General features: G+C 42.8%; 1 protein-coding gene across 1 annotated transcript in view; it reads left to right on the forward strand.

The window, feature by feature from the left end:
- ADAMTS18 (ADAM metallopeptidase with thrombospondin type 1 motif 18) overlaps positions 1-15,272 on the forward strand; it is a 219,583-nt gene that overhangs the window by 169,396 nt on the left and 34,915 nt on the right. Inside the window, exons 17-18 of the mRNA XM_067471038.1 lie at positions 664-805; positions 5,532-5,658. Coding sequence (XP_067327139.1) covers positions 664-805; positions 5,532-5,658 — 269 coding nt within the window. The remainder of the gene's footprint in view (positions 1-663; positions 806-5,531; positions 5,659-15,272) is intronic.

The following is a 15,272-nucleotide window of genomic DNA, read 5'->3' on the forward strand; positions in this document are numbered from 1 at the left end:
ATTATGTTTTCTTGCCCTAGTGAAGGGAGTTGGACTGGATGGCCTTAAGTGTTGGTCAAAGGGGTTCTGTGTGGGAAGTTTGATCCAATTCTGTCATTCATGGGGTTCAGCATGCTCTTTGATTATAGGTGAACTATAAATCCCAGTAACTACAATTCCCAAATGTCAAGGTCTATTTCCCCCAAGCTCCATCTGTGTTCCTACTAGGTCATATGGAATATTCGTGCCAAGTTTGGTCCTGATCCTTCATTGTTTGAGTCCACAGTGCTCTCTGAATGTAGGTGAACTACAACTCCCAGACACAAGGTCAATGCCAACCAAACCTTTCTAGTGTTTTATGTTGGTCATGGGAATCCTGTGTGCAACGTTTGGTTCAATTCCATCACTAGTGGAGTTCAGAGTGCTCTTTGATTATAAGTAAACTATAAATCCCAGCAGCTACAACTCCCAAATGACAAAATCATTTTTTAAGTGACAGTCACTCCTTGGGTTAGTAGGTGTCTTGTGGCCAAATTTGGCGGCAATTCATCCAGTGGTTTTTTAGTTATGTTAACCCCACAAATGAACATTACATTTTTATTTATATAGATTATGCAACAATTTTAATGAATGGATTCTTTTCCTCCTGTTTTGATCTTCTTGTTTCTCTTTCAAACCATCTAGATCCTGTTACAAGGAAAAAACCCAGGAATTGCTTGGCAGTACACCTTCTCGAAGCTGGTCAACAAGAATAAAATATTCACAAAAAGACACAGCTACATGTGGGTGACAGTGCAGTCTGAGTGTTCAGTCACATGTGGTGGGGGTAAGTCATCTGCTGAAAAAACTTGAATTGTACATAAGACCCACTAGTGCAAGAAAAATCATGCCATGACATTTTAATACATTATTTCTTTTTCAACAATGTTTTCAGGACTATTCAGGTGGAAATATATTTCAATCATATTTAACCGCAGATTTTATTTCAAAAGATGCAGTACTTTCTTGCATTAACAACATTTCATGCAAATGACTCTGTAAACAAAAGCTCAGCTAATAAAATAAAATGTGTTTTCAATGGGATTTTTGGAAGACACAAAATAAAGTGAGCTTGAATCATCTGGTTTAAGGATAGTTTATGGCTGAGTGGTTTCATAGAACTACAAAGTTGTGAGATGCTTTGGAGGTCATCCAGTCCAATGATAAATAAATATAAATATTAGGGGTGTGTAAAAATATAATTACTCCCCGTAAGTCGTATCAAATTCATTGAATTTGTGCGTACAAATCGATATTAGAAACATGGATATTAGGCAAAATTAGGACAGGCCTGTCCTAACCTGTAAGGACTTGTTTTTCTGTAATTGTGGCAAGTAATTTTAGCAATTTATTTCCTGTTCCAATAAGCTCTTCAAAAACCAAGTAGTTTTCAAAGACTATTCATAATTCTGGAGCTATGCTGCACAAAAGCGCAAAAGCCGGGTTGCAGCTAAACATCAAAAAAACCAAGATTATGGCAACAAGAATGATTGACAACTGGAAAATAGAGGGAGAAACCGTGGAGGCCGTGACAGACTTTGTATTTCTAGGTGCAAAGATTACTGCAGATGCAGATTGTGGCCAGGAAATCAGAAGACGCTTACTTCTTGGGAGGAGAGCAATGTCCAGTCTCGATAAAATAGTGAAGAGTAGAGACATCAGACTGGCAACAAAGATCCGCCTAGTCAAAGCCATGGTATTCCCTGTAGTCACCTACGGATGTGAGAGCTGGACCTTAGGGAAGGCTGAACGAAGGAAGATCGATGCTTTTGAGCTGTGGTGTTGGAGGAAAGTTCTGAGAGTGCCTTGGACTGCGAGAAGATCCAACCAGTCCATCCTCCAGGAAATAAAGCCCGACTGCTCACTGGAGGGAAAGATACTAGAGACAAAGTTGAAGTACTTTGGTCACATCATGAGGAGACAGGAAAGCCTAGAGAAGACAATTATGCTGGGGAAAGTGGAAGGCAAAAGGAAGAGGGGCCGACCAAGGGCAAGATGGATGGATGGCATCCTTGAAGTGACTGGACTGACCTTGAGGGAGCTGGGGGTGGTAGCGGCCGACATGGAGCTCTGGCGTGGGCTGGTCCATGAGGTCACGAAGAGTCGGAGACGACTGAACGAATGAACAACAAAATGCTGCACAAAATTGACATATGGTAGTTTTGCACAAAAATTGGCATTTTCTGTGTAAAAAAAGCTGCTTCTATACAAACAAAATACTCAATGTGATTTTGACAGTTAAGTTCCGAACTGAAACAATTCTAATCAGTTTTTATCATGTTTTTGCAACATTTTTGTACCATTTTCCAAAAGCTTTTCAATATTCCTTCTATCCCTAAAGGATAGTAGAGGAAACCAAAAAAATGTATGAGTCACATACAGCCGGAACAGTTGCCTAATATCTCACAGCGGCACCATTGCCAGTTAAGGTCTGCAGCAGAAAGGATTTCAGCATTATCAAATTAACCATTCTTCGGGGAATATCGCAAAGCCCAATTTCTGTCTCCCTTAATCATCTGTTTTTCAGAATGGCAATTTTCAGTGCCAACATTGCACACAAAAGTCTACGTGTCACATTCACAGTAAAAGAAAAACAGAGGAAAATGTGATTAGACACGAAGCTCTCAGTTTAATATTGATGAAAAGACACGGCACACTCATATATTATCAGTTTGTGACTAAAAAATTCGCTGAGGATGTAGAATATGTAAAGGGCTTAATCTAAACAAAAAACACTGATTACATGGATGAATGATGAACAATTCATGAAAGAGCTCATGGGAGTGGATTTAAACACTGGAAAGATATCAAGGAATCGTGATAATGTGCTAACTTGGGAAATTATCTAAAAGCCATTAGAGTATTGCTTCTTCAAAATCAAATTATTTTTGTATGTATGGTGATGCCCATATTAAAATCATGGTTCTGGGACCAGGCCTTCGGACAATAGATGTATGCAGCTTTTAATGGGACAAGGACTGGAATAGCGACTCGACTGATGAGATTGTTTTATAGTTTTAATAACTGTTTTGATATTTGGTAATGTACTGTTTTTAATATGATTTATGTGCGGTTTTACAATTGTAATTATAAAGGATCGAATTTTTACCATTATCTATGTGTAAACCTCTTTGAGAAATGCAGTATACAAATACTGTAAATAAATAAACAAATAAACCGCTGAGCTGCTGAACTTGCTGACCAAAAGATTGGCAGTTCAACTTCAGAGAGCAAGGTGAGCTCCCACTGTTAGGCCCAGCTTCTGCCAACCTAGCAGTTTGAAAACATGCAAATGTGAGTAGATGAATAGATACTGCTTTGGCAGTGCTCCATGCAGTCATGCTGGCCACATGTCCTTGGAGGTGTCTATGGGCAATGCAGGCTCTTCGGCTTAGAAATAGAGATGAGCACCAACCCTCAGAGTCAGACACGACTGGCCTTAAAGTCAGGGGAAAACCTTTACCTTTACCCAAATTTGGACATTGTCACACAAGGCATTTGACTCTCCTTAGCTATTAATGAAATAAATAATATTTATTTATTCATTTATTTATTCATTTATTTACAGCTTTTATATTCCGCCCTTCTCACCCTGCAGGGGACTCAGGCCGGATTACAGTGTACACATATATGGGAAACATTCAATGCCAATTTTTGACATACAAGCATATACAGACATACACAGAGGCTATTTAACTTTTTCTGGCCGCCAGGGAGCTGTCACTTTCATCGTCCATCTGCGACGCTGATGAAGCACTTCCGCATTCCCCGCATGCTTCCCCGCTGGAATGCTTTGCTGGAGTCTTCTTTATGGCCTCATAAATCAGTTAATTTAGCCTCCCCACACTTTAAGGTGGTACCTTATTTTCCTACTTGACAGATGCAACTGTCTTTCGGGTTGCAAAGGTCAACAACAGGCTACACACAATTGGTTGGAAACCCACTCCAACCCGGACTGGATTCGAACTCATGACCTTTTGGTCAGAGCAATCTTAATGCAGCTGACACTCAGCCAGCTGTGCCACAATCCCGGTGCGCAGGGATTCTTCTCAACTCAATGCAAACCAACATTCAGTTTTTGGTAAAGCGGTCGTTTTTTCCTCTCCATATGTAACTTCATATGTCCCACTAGGTGCTCATTTTGTTTATGTAATTTTGCAAATGTGCACATTTTATATAAATTTTCTTCTTTGACTAAAACATATTGTTGTGCATTTCTCAATGGCACACATTTTTAGTAGGCCTGGGTAACAACGGAAAAATTTGTTTCTAAAATTGATTCGTTTTTTGGGGGTTTTTGCGTTTCGTTATTTAAAATAATTACAAAATTTTCCTTTTAAAAAGTTCGATATTTACGAAATTTCGTAAATGTGAAAAAAATTACAAAACATTAACGAATCGATTTCCGAAACAATAACGAATCGATTCGTTAATGGCGGACGCGACCGCGAAATACGCTAAAAAACCTCAAAAACTTCTGAAGCTTCCCTCTACCTCTGTTGTTGACTGTTGGTGTGATATTATAATTTTTTTTCACTAATTAAACAAAAAACTTGCCCCAGACATGCGGAAATAATAACGAAACAACCTCAGAACAATAACGAAACGAATACAATAACGAAATACGAAGCATTTACAAAACGTGTTTAAAAATTCGTTTTTTTAAAAAAATTGCTCCAGAATGGTTCGTTATCGTTTTGTAATTGAAAAAATTAACGAATTATTAACGAATTACGAATTAACGAAACGAAACCGCCCAGCCCTAATTTTTAGCTATTTATAATTTTTAAATGTTTGTAGAATTCTGTGTATTTTTATTTATCTAGAATGTACAGTAAGCTTCACAGATGCGCTGAAGTATATATTTCCACTAGGCTTGGGCGGTTTCGTTCGTTAATTCCGTAATTCGTTTTTAATTCGTATTTAAATTAGCTTACGATCCAATATTGAGCCATACAGGAATAGTGTGAGGAGTAAATTAGATTCGAAACAATTTTTTCAATTTATTTCGTAATTATTTCGTAATTATTTCGTAATTATTTTTGCATGTCTGGTGCAAGTTTTATAGTTGTGGTTTGTTTTATCACACCAACAGTCAACAACAGAGAGAGAGGGAAGCTTCAGAAGTTCCCCCTGTCCCATTTGGAGGTTTTTTTTAGCATATTGCGCAATCGCGTCCACCATTAACGAATCAATTCGTAATTATACGAAATTTCGTATATTTCGAATTTTTTAAAAGGAAAATTTCGGAATTATTAAAAAAAACAAAACGCAAGGGCCCCCTAAAAACAAAACGAGTTTAGAACCAAATTTTTCCGTGGTTACCCAAGCCTACTATCCACAGATCCCCAGATTGGCAAATTCACAATTTTGGTGAGAATTTCAAAACCACCAGATTGCTTTCCCATTCTTCATAATGTCTTGCTATTCTCTGCTCTTGTTACAAAACTATTCTTTCTTACATGTCTCCATTCAATCATTGTGCATCTTATTTCTCTTGGGTTTTTCCATAGGACACTTGATAGCGAAAGCTGTATGTTTACAAGATCATCAAACCCGAGTCAATTCCTCCTTCTGTGGCCCAAAGACCAAACCTTTAACGGAGACAAAAATATGTAATGGAAATCCTTGCCCAGCCTAGTAAGTGTTTTGCATATACATCTATTCCAGAAATCTACATTTATTTTTCAGTATTTAAAGTCTGATGTCAGCTATCCAGGGTTGGGATCGAAATTTAAAGTGGCTGCAACAGAGTAAAAAAAGGATCAGCTTAAGTAGTTGGCTTGACCTCTAGACTGTTCATCAAAGGAAACTTTATCAGATTGTACAGTAAATATTTTATGTGTGTTTTGAAGGGAATAAGCTGAGGATCAAACCTGACAAGACAGAGGTCCTCCAGGTCAATCGTAGGCCAGATCAAGGTATAGGGTGGCAACCTGTGCTTCACGAGGTTGCACTACCACTGAAGTCACAGGTCCACAGCTTGGGTGTCCTAGATTCAGCGCTAACGCTTGAAGCTCAGGTGTCGGCGATGGCTGGGAGGGCCTTCGCACAATTGAAGCTTGTGTGCCAACTGCGACTGTACCTCATGAAGTCGGATTTGGCCATGGTGGTCCACGCCTTAGTTACCTCTAGATTGCAATGCACTCTACGTGGGGCTGCCCTTGAAGATGGCCCGGAAATTCGAACTGGTCCAATGAGCGGCAGCCAGACTACTAACTGATGTGAGCTACAGGGAGCGGTCCACCCCCCCCCCCCCAATTTAAGGAGCTCCACTGGCTGCCATTTATTTCCCAATTCAAGGTACAGGTTTTGACCTACAAAGCCCTAAATGGTTTGGGACCCACCTACCTGCATGACCACATTTCCATCTACGAACCCACGTGACCTCTTCGATCTTCCGGAGAGGCCCTTCTCTCACTCCCGCCTTCATCGCAAGCACGGCTTGTGGGGAAGAGAGAGAGGGCCTTCTCTGTGGTGGCCCCTCGGCTCTGGAATTCGCTCCCCAGAGATATTAGACAAGCCCCCACCCTGGAAATTTTTAGGAGGAGCCTGAAAACTTCACTGCTCCAATGTGCCTTCAATGACTAAATGTATGATAATCCCTGACCAAAGTCTGCATGAAATGTCATCAGAAGCACTTTATTCTCTGGTTTGTTCAATGATTTCCTACCTTATCCCCCAGATCCCCCTCCTGATATTTTACACTGCCCTATCTCCCACTGCCCACTGTGATCATTTTTAGTGGCTTGATGTTTTGAATTTATATTGTTACTAGCTGTCCCCTGCCACGCATTGCTGTGGCCCAGTCTGTTGATCTGGAAAAATAAAGTAATGAGAAAGTGTTGGTTTCTGATATATGTAATGTCTTTCTGCTTGTGGGTAAACAGTATTTCTTGCTGTTTCTTTGTCAGTGTTGATGTGGAGAGTGCCTGGTTTGCCTACTCTGGAATATGCAACATATCATTGTCCTTCTTTAGGGGTCCTTTTCAAATCTATGACACTATATTTGTGCGTGTGTGAATCATATATATCTATCTATATCTATGGCTGGATAGATGTTTGTTAGGAGGGCTTTGATTACGTTTTCTTGCCCTGGTGAAGGGAGTTGGACTGGATGGCCTTGAGTATTTTCTGTTGATCATGGGATTCTGTGTGGGAAGTTTGCCCCAATTCTGTTGTTGATGGCTTTCAGAAAACTCTTTGATTGTAGGTGAACTATAAATCCCAATAACTACAACTCCCAAATGTCAAGGCCTATTTCTCCCAAACTCCATCTGTGTTCATATTTGGGCATATGGAATATTCGTGCCAAGTTTGGTCCAGATCCATCATTGTTTGAGACCATGGTAGTCTCTGGATGTAGGTGAACTACAACTCCCAAACTCAAGGCCAATGCTCACGAAACCCTTCTAGTGTTTTCTGTTGGTCACGGGAGTCCTGTGTGCCCTGGTTGGTTCAATTCTATCATGCTATTTGATTGTAGGTGAACTATAAATCCCAGCAATTACAACTCCTTATCTCCTATCTATCTATCTATCTATCTATCTATCTATCTATCTATCTATATCTATGGTTGGACGGCTCTTTGTCAGAAGGACTTTGATTACGTTTTCTTGCCTTGGTGAAGGGAGTTGGACTGGATGGCCTTAAGCATTTTCTGTTGGTCATGGGGGTTCTGTGTGGGAAGTTTGCCCCAATTCTGTCATTTGTGGAGTTCAGAATGCTCTTTGATTGTAGGTGAACTGCAAATCCAAGGGACTACAACTCCCAAATGTCAAGGTCTATTTTCCCCAAACTCCATCTGTGTTCATATTTCGGCGTATTGAGTGCTTGTGCCAAGTTTGGTCCAGATCCATCATTGTTTGAGTCCACAGTGCTCTCTGAGTGTAGGTGAACTACAACTCCCAAACTCAAGGTCAATGCCCACCAAACCCTTCCAGTATTTTCTGTTGGTCATGGGAGTTCTGTGTGCCAAATTTGGTTCAATTCCATCGTTGATGGAGTTCAGAATGCTCTTTGATTGTAGGTGAACTATAAATCCCAGCAACTACAACTCCCAAATGACAAAAACATAATTTTTTGAGTGATGGTCACTCCTTATGTTGTGAAACATTTTGTTGCCAAATTTGGTTCATGGGTTCTTTTGTTTTTAAGGAACTCATTATGCACAGAGCATTTATATATATATAGATTCTGCATATTTACATTGGTTTGCATTTTATGTTTTTTTTAATGATTATTGTGTTTTCTGTATTGATGGGCGTGGCCTCATGTAAGCCACCCCGAGTCCCCCTTGGGGAGATGGTGGCAGGGTATAAATAAAGATTATTATTATTGTTGCTGGTAGGAGACAAAGCCCATCCCACACTTGGACCAAGTGGGTCACCAAATGATGGCATCTGCCCTCTCAGGTTTTTTTGTGTGTGGAATTATCAGTCAAGGTTTCATCAGCCTTAAATGACTCAAATAGAATCATAGAATCATAGACTCAAAGAGTTGGAAGAGACCTCATGGGCCATCTAGTCCAACCCCCTGCCAAGAAGCAGGAATGTTGCATTCAAATCACCCCTGACAGATGGCCATCCAGCCTCTGTTTAAAAGCTTCCAAAGAAGGAGCCTCCACCACACTCCGGGGCAGAGAGTTCCACTCCTGAACGGTTTCTTCGTGTTCAGATGGAATTTCCTCTATGTCATATATATATATTTGGAGTTGGGTGCCATCTCTACTGAGATGACGCTCAACTCTGCTAGTCTTTTCCACCAAATGCCAAGGAAGCTCCTGGCTGTTTTGATGAGCTGGATGAGAGCAAACAAGCTGAAGCTTAACTCTGACAAGACAGAGGTCCTCCAGGTCAGTCACTCAACGGATCAGGATATAAGGTGGCAACCTACGCTTGATGGGGTTACACTCTCTCTAAAGACACAGGTCCGCAGTCTGGGGGTCCTCCTGGACTCAGCGCTGACACTTGATGCTCAGGCATCAGCAGTGGCCAAGAGGGCCTCTGTGCAATGGAGACTTGTGCACCAGCTGTGACCGTACCTTGAAAATCTTTACTTGACTATGGGAGTCCATTATTAAATTATTAATTATTAAACTTTATTTGTACCCCACTACCATCTCCCCAAGGGACTTGGTGCGGCTTACATGAGGCCGAGCCCACAATACAACAATAAAACATAGCAACAGTAATACAACAATAAATAAACTCATAAACAGAAAATAGCAGTAAACATTAACAATAACACAACGACGTTTAAAAACCTATGGCAGGGCCAGATGTACTAATTAATTATTTAAAAAAAATAATGCTGGGTGTGACCAGGTGACATATAAACAGGATAGAAATTTTGGAGAGGGATAGAGCGTGCAGACAATCCTAAATCACTACTAAAGTGTGTTAAGGGACATATTGCTGGGAGTTTCCTTAATCTGGGAAGGCACACTGGAACAACCATGTTTTCAGGCTCCTCCTAAAGATTGCCAACGTTGGAGCATGTCTGATGTCCCTGGAGAGTGAGTTCCAGAGTCGAGGGGCCACCACTGAGAAGGCCCTGTCCCTCGTCCCTGCCAATCGCGCTTGCGATGGAGGCAGGAGCACGAGCAGGGCCTCTCCAGATGATCGAAGAGATCACGTGGGTTCGTATACAGTGATGTGGTCACGCAAGTAGGCGGGTCCCAAACCATTTAGGGCTTTGTACGTAAGCACCTGCACCTTGAATTGGGACCGGAAAATGAACGTCAGCCAATGGAGCTCCTTAAACAGGAGGGTTAACCGCTCCCTGAAAGGAGCACCAGTTAACAATCTGGCCGCCGCTCATTGAACCAATTGAAATTCCCGGGCCGTTTTCAAGGGGAACCCCACATAGAGTGCATTACAGTAGTCCAATCTGGAGGTGACTAAGGCATGGACCACCCTGGCCAGATCTGCCTTCATGAGGTACGGTCGCAGCTGGTGCACAAATCTTAATTGTGCAAAGGCCCTCCCAGCCACCGCCGACGCCTGAGCTTCAAGCATCAGTGATGAGTCCAGGAGGACACCCAAACTGCGGACCTGTGACTTCAGGGGGAGTGCAATCCCTTAGTTACCTCCAGGTTGGATTACTGTAATGGACCCTATGTTGGGCTGCCCCTCAAGATGGTCTGACAGGTTGCAGGCTCAAATCCGGGGAGAGCTCCGGATGAGCTCCCTCTATCAGCTCTAGCTCCTCATGCGGGGACATGAGGGAAGCCTCCCACAAGGATGGTAGAACATCTGAGTGTCCTCTGGGCAATGTCCTTGCACACTGCCAATTCTCTCACACCAGAAGCAACTTGCAGTTTTTCAAGTCGCTCCTGCCATGACAAAAAATAATATATTATATATTGAAAACTATTTCACCGACAGGATAGCTTTATGCAGATATGTGTGAATGCATGTGCTTATTTATATTCAGCGACATCTAGAGAACTAGGCATTTAAACCCACATATGGACAAAGAGAGAAGAAAGAGAGGCAGATACTGCATAAAATCTAAAAGGAAATAATGGAAGAACCACAAGAAAGCAGAGATAAGATTTAACTGGGGTAAGATGCCCTGTGACAGTTGCAGCAATTTCATTGCTTTGCCTTAAGCTTACACCATTGTCTGCAAACTAATTTGAAGTAATATCCCTAGCCAAATAATCTATTTTCATGTGATTAATCTTCTGCCAGACATTTATTTCACTATCCATGGTATCTGGACCTTGCAGACAGAAAATCCTTCTATTACATTTCCTGCTGCTTTTTCCATGTTGTTTATATTTATCTTTTAATTGTGGCTGGCAACTTCTTAAACATAGCATTTATTTTAATTGATGCAAAAGCCACACAAGTAGTGAATGTTGCATGCCTCTGCCTTCATTGTATACAGCATGTGCACTTTGAAGCTGTGTGGGTAGATCTGAAATGTGCCAGGTGCAGATATACAAGCTGAAGCCCTCTCTGAATTGTAATAGCTGGGGGCTCTCTTCGTTCTGGATATTAAGCCAAACCCGTATCCCAAATCTGTCCCTTAAACAGGTTTAAGACCTTGGACAGTTCATTTAAAATTCAGACTGAGAACTAGAGAACTTTGCCTCTGAGAACTTTGCCTCTGAGCTCCTCTTCTTTGCTCCTGTAGAATCTAAGCTTTGACCATCACTCCCTTGCCAGTGGCTGTTAGCTGTGAGAAGAGAAGAGAAGGCTGAGAGGGGATATGATAGCCATGTATAAATATGTGAGAGGAAGCCACAGGGAGGAGGGAGCAAGCTTGTTTTCTGCTTCCCTGGAGACTAGGACGCAATGGAACAATGGCTTCAAACTACAAGAGAGGAGATTCCATCTGAACATGAAGAACTTCCTGACTGTGAGAGCCGTTCAGCAGTGGAACTCTCTGCCCCGGAGTGTGGTGGAGGCTCCTTCTTTGGAAGCTTTTAAACAGAGGCTGGATGGCCATCTGTCAGGGGTGATTTGAATGCAATATTCCTCCTCCTTGGCAGAATGGGGTTGGACTGGATGGCCCATGAGGTCTCTTCCAACTCTTTGATTCTATGATTCTAGAGCACACACCAGTTTCAAAGCAGTGGTTCCCAACCTTTCTAATGGCACGACCCCTTAATACAGTTCCTCCTGTTGTGGTGACCCCCAACCATAAAATTATTTTTTGTTGCTACTTCATAACTGCAATTTTGCTGCTGTTATGAATTGTAATGTAAATATATTATATGCAGGATGTATTTATTTATTTATTATTTAAAAGTTTTGTATACCGACCTTCTCACCTCTCTTGAGGGACTCAGACCGGTTTCCAACCATAATATCACATAGAGTCAATAAAACATCATACTTCATATTACAATAAAACATTAAAACAGCAATTACATTCAATAAATACAATGGTCAGTCGTCCCACTAAAATCGGTGTTCATCATCCTCCATCCATATCTCAGGGTGTTGGTTCACTCGTCGAATGCCTGTCTCCATAACCACATCTTCACCTGCTTCCTGAATGTCAGGATAGAAGGGGCGGTTCTGATCTCCGGTGGGAGAGAGTTCCAGAGTCGAAGGGCCACCACCGAGAAGGCCCTGTCCCTCGTCCCCCACCAGACGCGCTTGCGAGGCCGGTGGGACCGAGAGCAGGGCCTCTCCAGACGATCTTAATAATCTTGATGGTCTTGATCTTAATAATCTTGATCTTAATAATCTTGATGTATTATCATTCACTGGACCAAATTTGGCACAAATACCTGAAATGCCCAAATTTGAGTACTGGTGGGGTTGGGAGTGGGGGATTGATTTTGTCATTTGGGAGTTGTAGTTGCTGGGATTTATAGTTCACCTACAATCAAAGAGTCCAGAAATGCATTACAATACGGTAACAAAAAACATAAGGCAATATCATAATAAAATAAAATAAGACAAGCATAAAATATAACAAAACAATACAAAATAATACAATAGAAAATCAAACACAATCACAAGGAGTAGGCCACATGTGTAAAATGCAACGATAAAAACTCGGGATGAGATAAAGATAAAACCTACATATTTGTAAAAGAGACTCATGAACGGAGTAGTAGTGACAATCCTTCTTTGAGACAGGAGACAATACAGCTATAATAATAATATTTATTTATTTGATCAGTCATATGACCATTTCAAAATAGAACATGAGTAAAAAAACTAGGCAAAAAGGTGAGGACAGCAGCTGACTTTCTATTTATAGTCAGAATCTTATTTTCCTGGTTCTTCTTTCAGGAAATCTGCTCTTTTCTTAATAGCTTTCAGAATAAAAAGGTTTACTCTGATTATACTGGATCTTTCCTGCCCTTGCAAGATGAATGTCAGAATATAATTTCTGTTGGGGGACCTGCAGTTGGATAATATTGGATGTAAATATCTGTCTCGCAGTTCAGTATATGCTGGACAGTCAATTAAGAAATGTTCAATGTCTTCGACTGTTTGTTCTCCCCAGACGCAGAATCTCTCACTTCTTGGGATTTTAGTGCCCGGTTTGCACCATAGTACTGAGTTGTTCAAACCCAGCCCTAGTATATATTCTTCTTAAGGGTAGAGGAAGTGGAATAGTTAGGTAGTGCTCTAAATGAATATTCCTTTTGTGGGAAGCCAAAAACCTTGTGGCTGAAGACCTACCTATGCTCTCTAGGTCCAGCTGTGCATAGACATCCCTAATGCGCCACTTGAGCACTTGCCCTGCCCCCGGACCCAGAACACCCAGAAATTGCAAAGGTAGACCGAATCCAGCCAGCTCATTATTCAGAGCCGCCATCCACGATGACTTCTGGTCATGCTGGACTTGATCCTCTAGATGTAGGCGAGGAAGTCTACTGGGATCCATAGAGTTTACTTTTGACCAGTAATTAAACTGTCTCATTAAGATTTGAGCTTTTACTGGGAGTATTCCTAGCTCAGCCCTTACTGCCGTCATCAGCGTTGTTCTGGAAAGGCCCAGGAAGGTGCGAAGCTGCTTAGCTTGGAAGGCTTCGATCTTGGCCAAATTGATGTGCCCTCACATTTCAGACAGGAGACAATACAATATGAGGACTCCCCAATATGAGATCACTCCCCAAAAGCACAACAGAAAAGCCACGTCTTGAGGTTCTACTAAAAGTTTATAAGGAGGGGGCTAGCCTAAACTCACTAGGTAATGCATTCCATGAGGAACTCCTGTCTTGTTCCTAGTTCATGCTTTAGTTCAAGACCCAAGATTCATGCTCTTTATTTTATGGATTTACCTTTGGATTCATACCCATGTTTTGCTCCTCGTTTCCTGGATTAATGTTCATGTTTTAACCGTTGTTTTCTGGATTTACCTATTGCCTTTGGGACTTGCTTCCTTTATGAACTCTTGCTGAGGTGCAACTGCAGCTACTGAAAGGGGGATCTTTAAAAGAAAAATGACGTACTTTGCATTTTTCTGTTGCGTGTGCAAGGGCAATACACCTCCCACCGCCAACCAGAGAAATATACATACACATGTTGTTAGGATGAATAATGGCCACAACTCATTTATTGATAACAGGAACAAGGGTTGGCAGCCATGCATGGGTCCTGGATCAAGATCGGGCAGCCCGCTGCTGTCCGATACCACAAAGTGTCAGGGTGCTGCCGGCACAATACCGGGGCAATGTAAACTCGGCACCCCTGGGACCACCAGACGTTCCCCCTTTCCGATACCGCAAAGTGTCAGGGTGCTGCCAGCACAATACCGGGCCAACGTAAACTCAGCACCCCTGGGACCACCAGACGTTCCCCCTTTCCGATACCGCAAAGTGTCAGGGTGCTGCCGGCACAATACCGGGCCAACGTAAACTCGGCACCCCTCGGACCACCAGACGTTCCCCCTTTCCGATACCGCAAAGTGTCAGGGTGCTGCCAGCACAATACCGGGCCAACGTAAACTCGGCACCCCTCGGACCACCAGACGTTCCCCCTTTCCGATACCGCAAAGTGTCAGGGTGCTGCCGGCACAATACCGGGCCAACGTAAACTCGGCACCCCTCGGACCACCAGACGTTCCCCCTTTCCGATACCGCAAAGTGTCAGGGTGCTGCCAGCACAATACCGGGCCAACGTAAACTCGGCACCCCTCGGACCACCAGACGTTCCCCCTTTCCGATACCGCAAAGTGTCAGGGTGCTGCCGGCACAATACCGGGCCAACGTAAACTCGGCACCCCTCGGACCACCAGACGTTCCCCCTTTCCGATACCGCAAAGTGTCAGGGTGCTGCCGGCACAATACCGGGCCAACGTAAACTCGGCACCCCTCGGACCACCAGACGTTCCCCCTTTCCGATACCGCAAAGTGTCAGGGTGCTGCCAGCACAATACCGGGCCAACGTAAACTCGGCACCCCTCGGACCACCAGACGTTCCCCCTTTCCGATACCGCAAAGTGTCAGGGTGCTGCCGGCACAATACCGGGCCAACGTAAACTCAGCACCCCTCGGACCACCAGACGTTCCCCCTTTCCGCTAGGGGGGATACCAAGCCAGATCCAGGGCCCATGCTCCATGCCAACAGGGAGTTGCGACAATGAGCATAACAACAAGTAACTTTTAACAGTTAACCAGGACAAGGTGAAAACAGAAACACAGCTAACCGCCAATGAAAACATAAACAGCATGTAGAGTGGGTGGGGTGGATCAGCTGGTGCAGGCACAGTGCCTGCTGGGGAGACTGGCAGTATCAAATCAAATCAAATCATTTATTTCGGTCATTGACCAGCAC

The sequence above is a fragment of the Anolis sagrei genome, chromosome 8 (assembly GCF_037176765.1).
Source record: "Anolis sagrei isolate rAnoSag1 chromosome 8, rAnoSag1.mat, whole genome shotgun sequence".
Classification (NCBI taxonomy): domain Eukaryota; kingdom Metazoa; phylum Chordata; class Lepidosauria; order Squamata; family Dactyloidae; genus Anolis; species Anolis sagrei.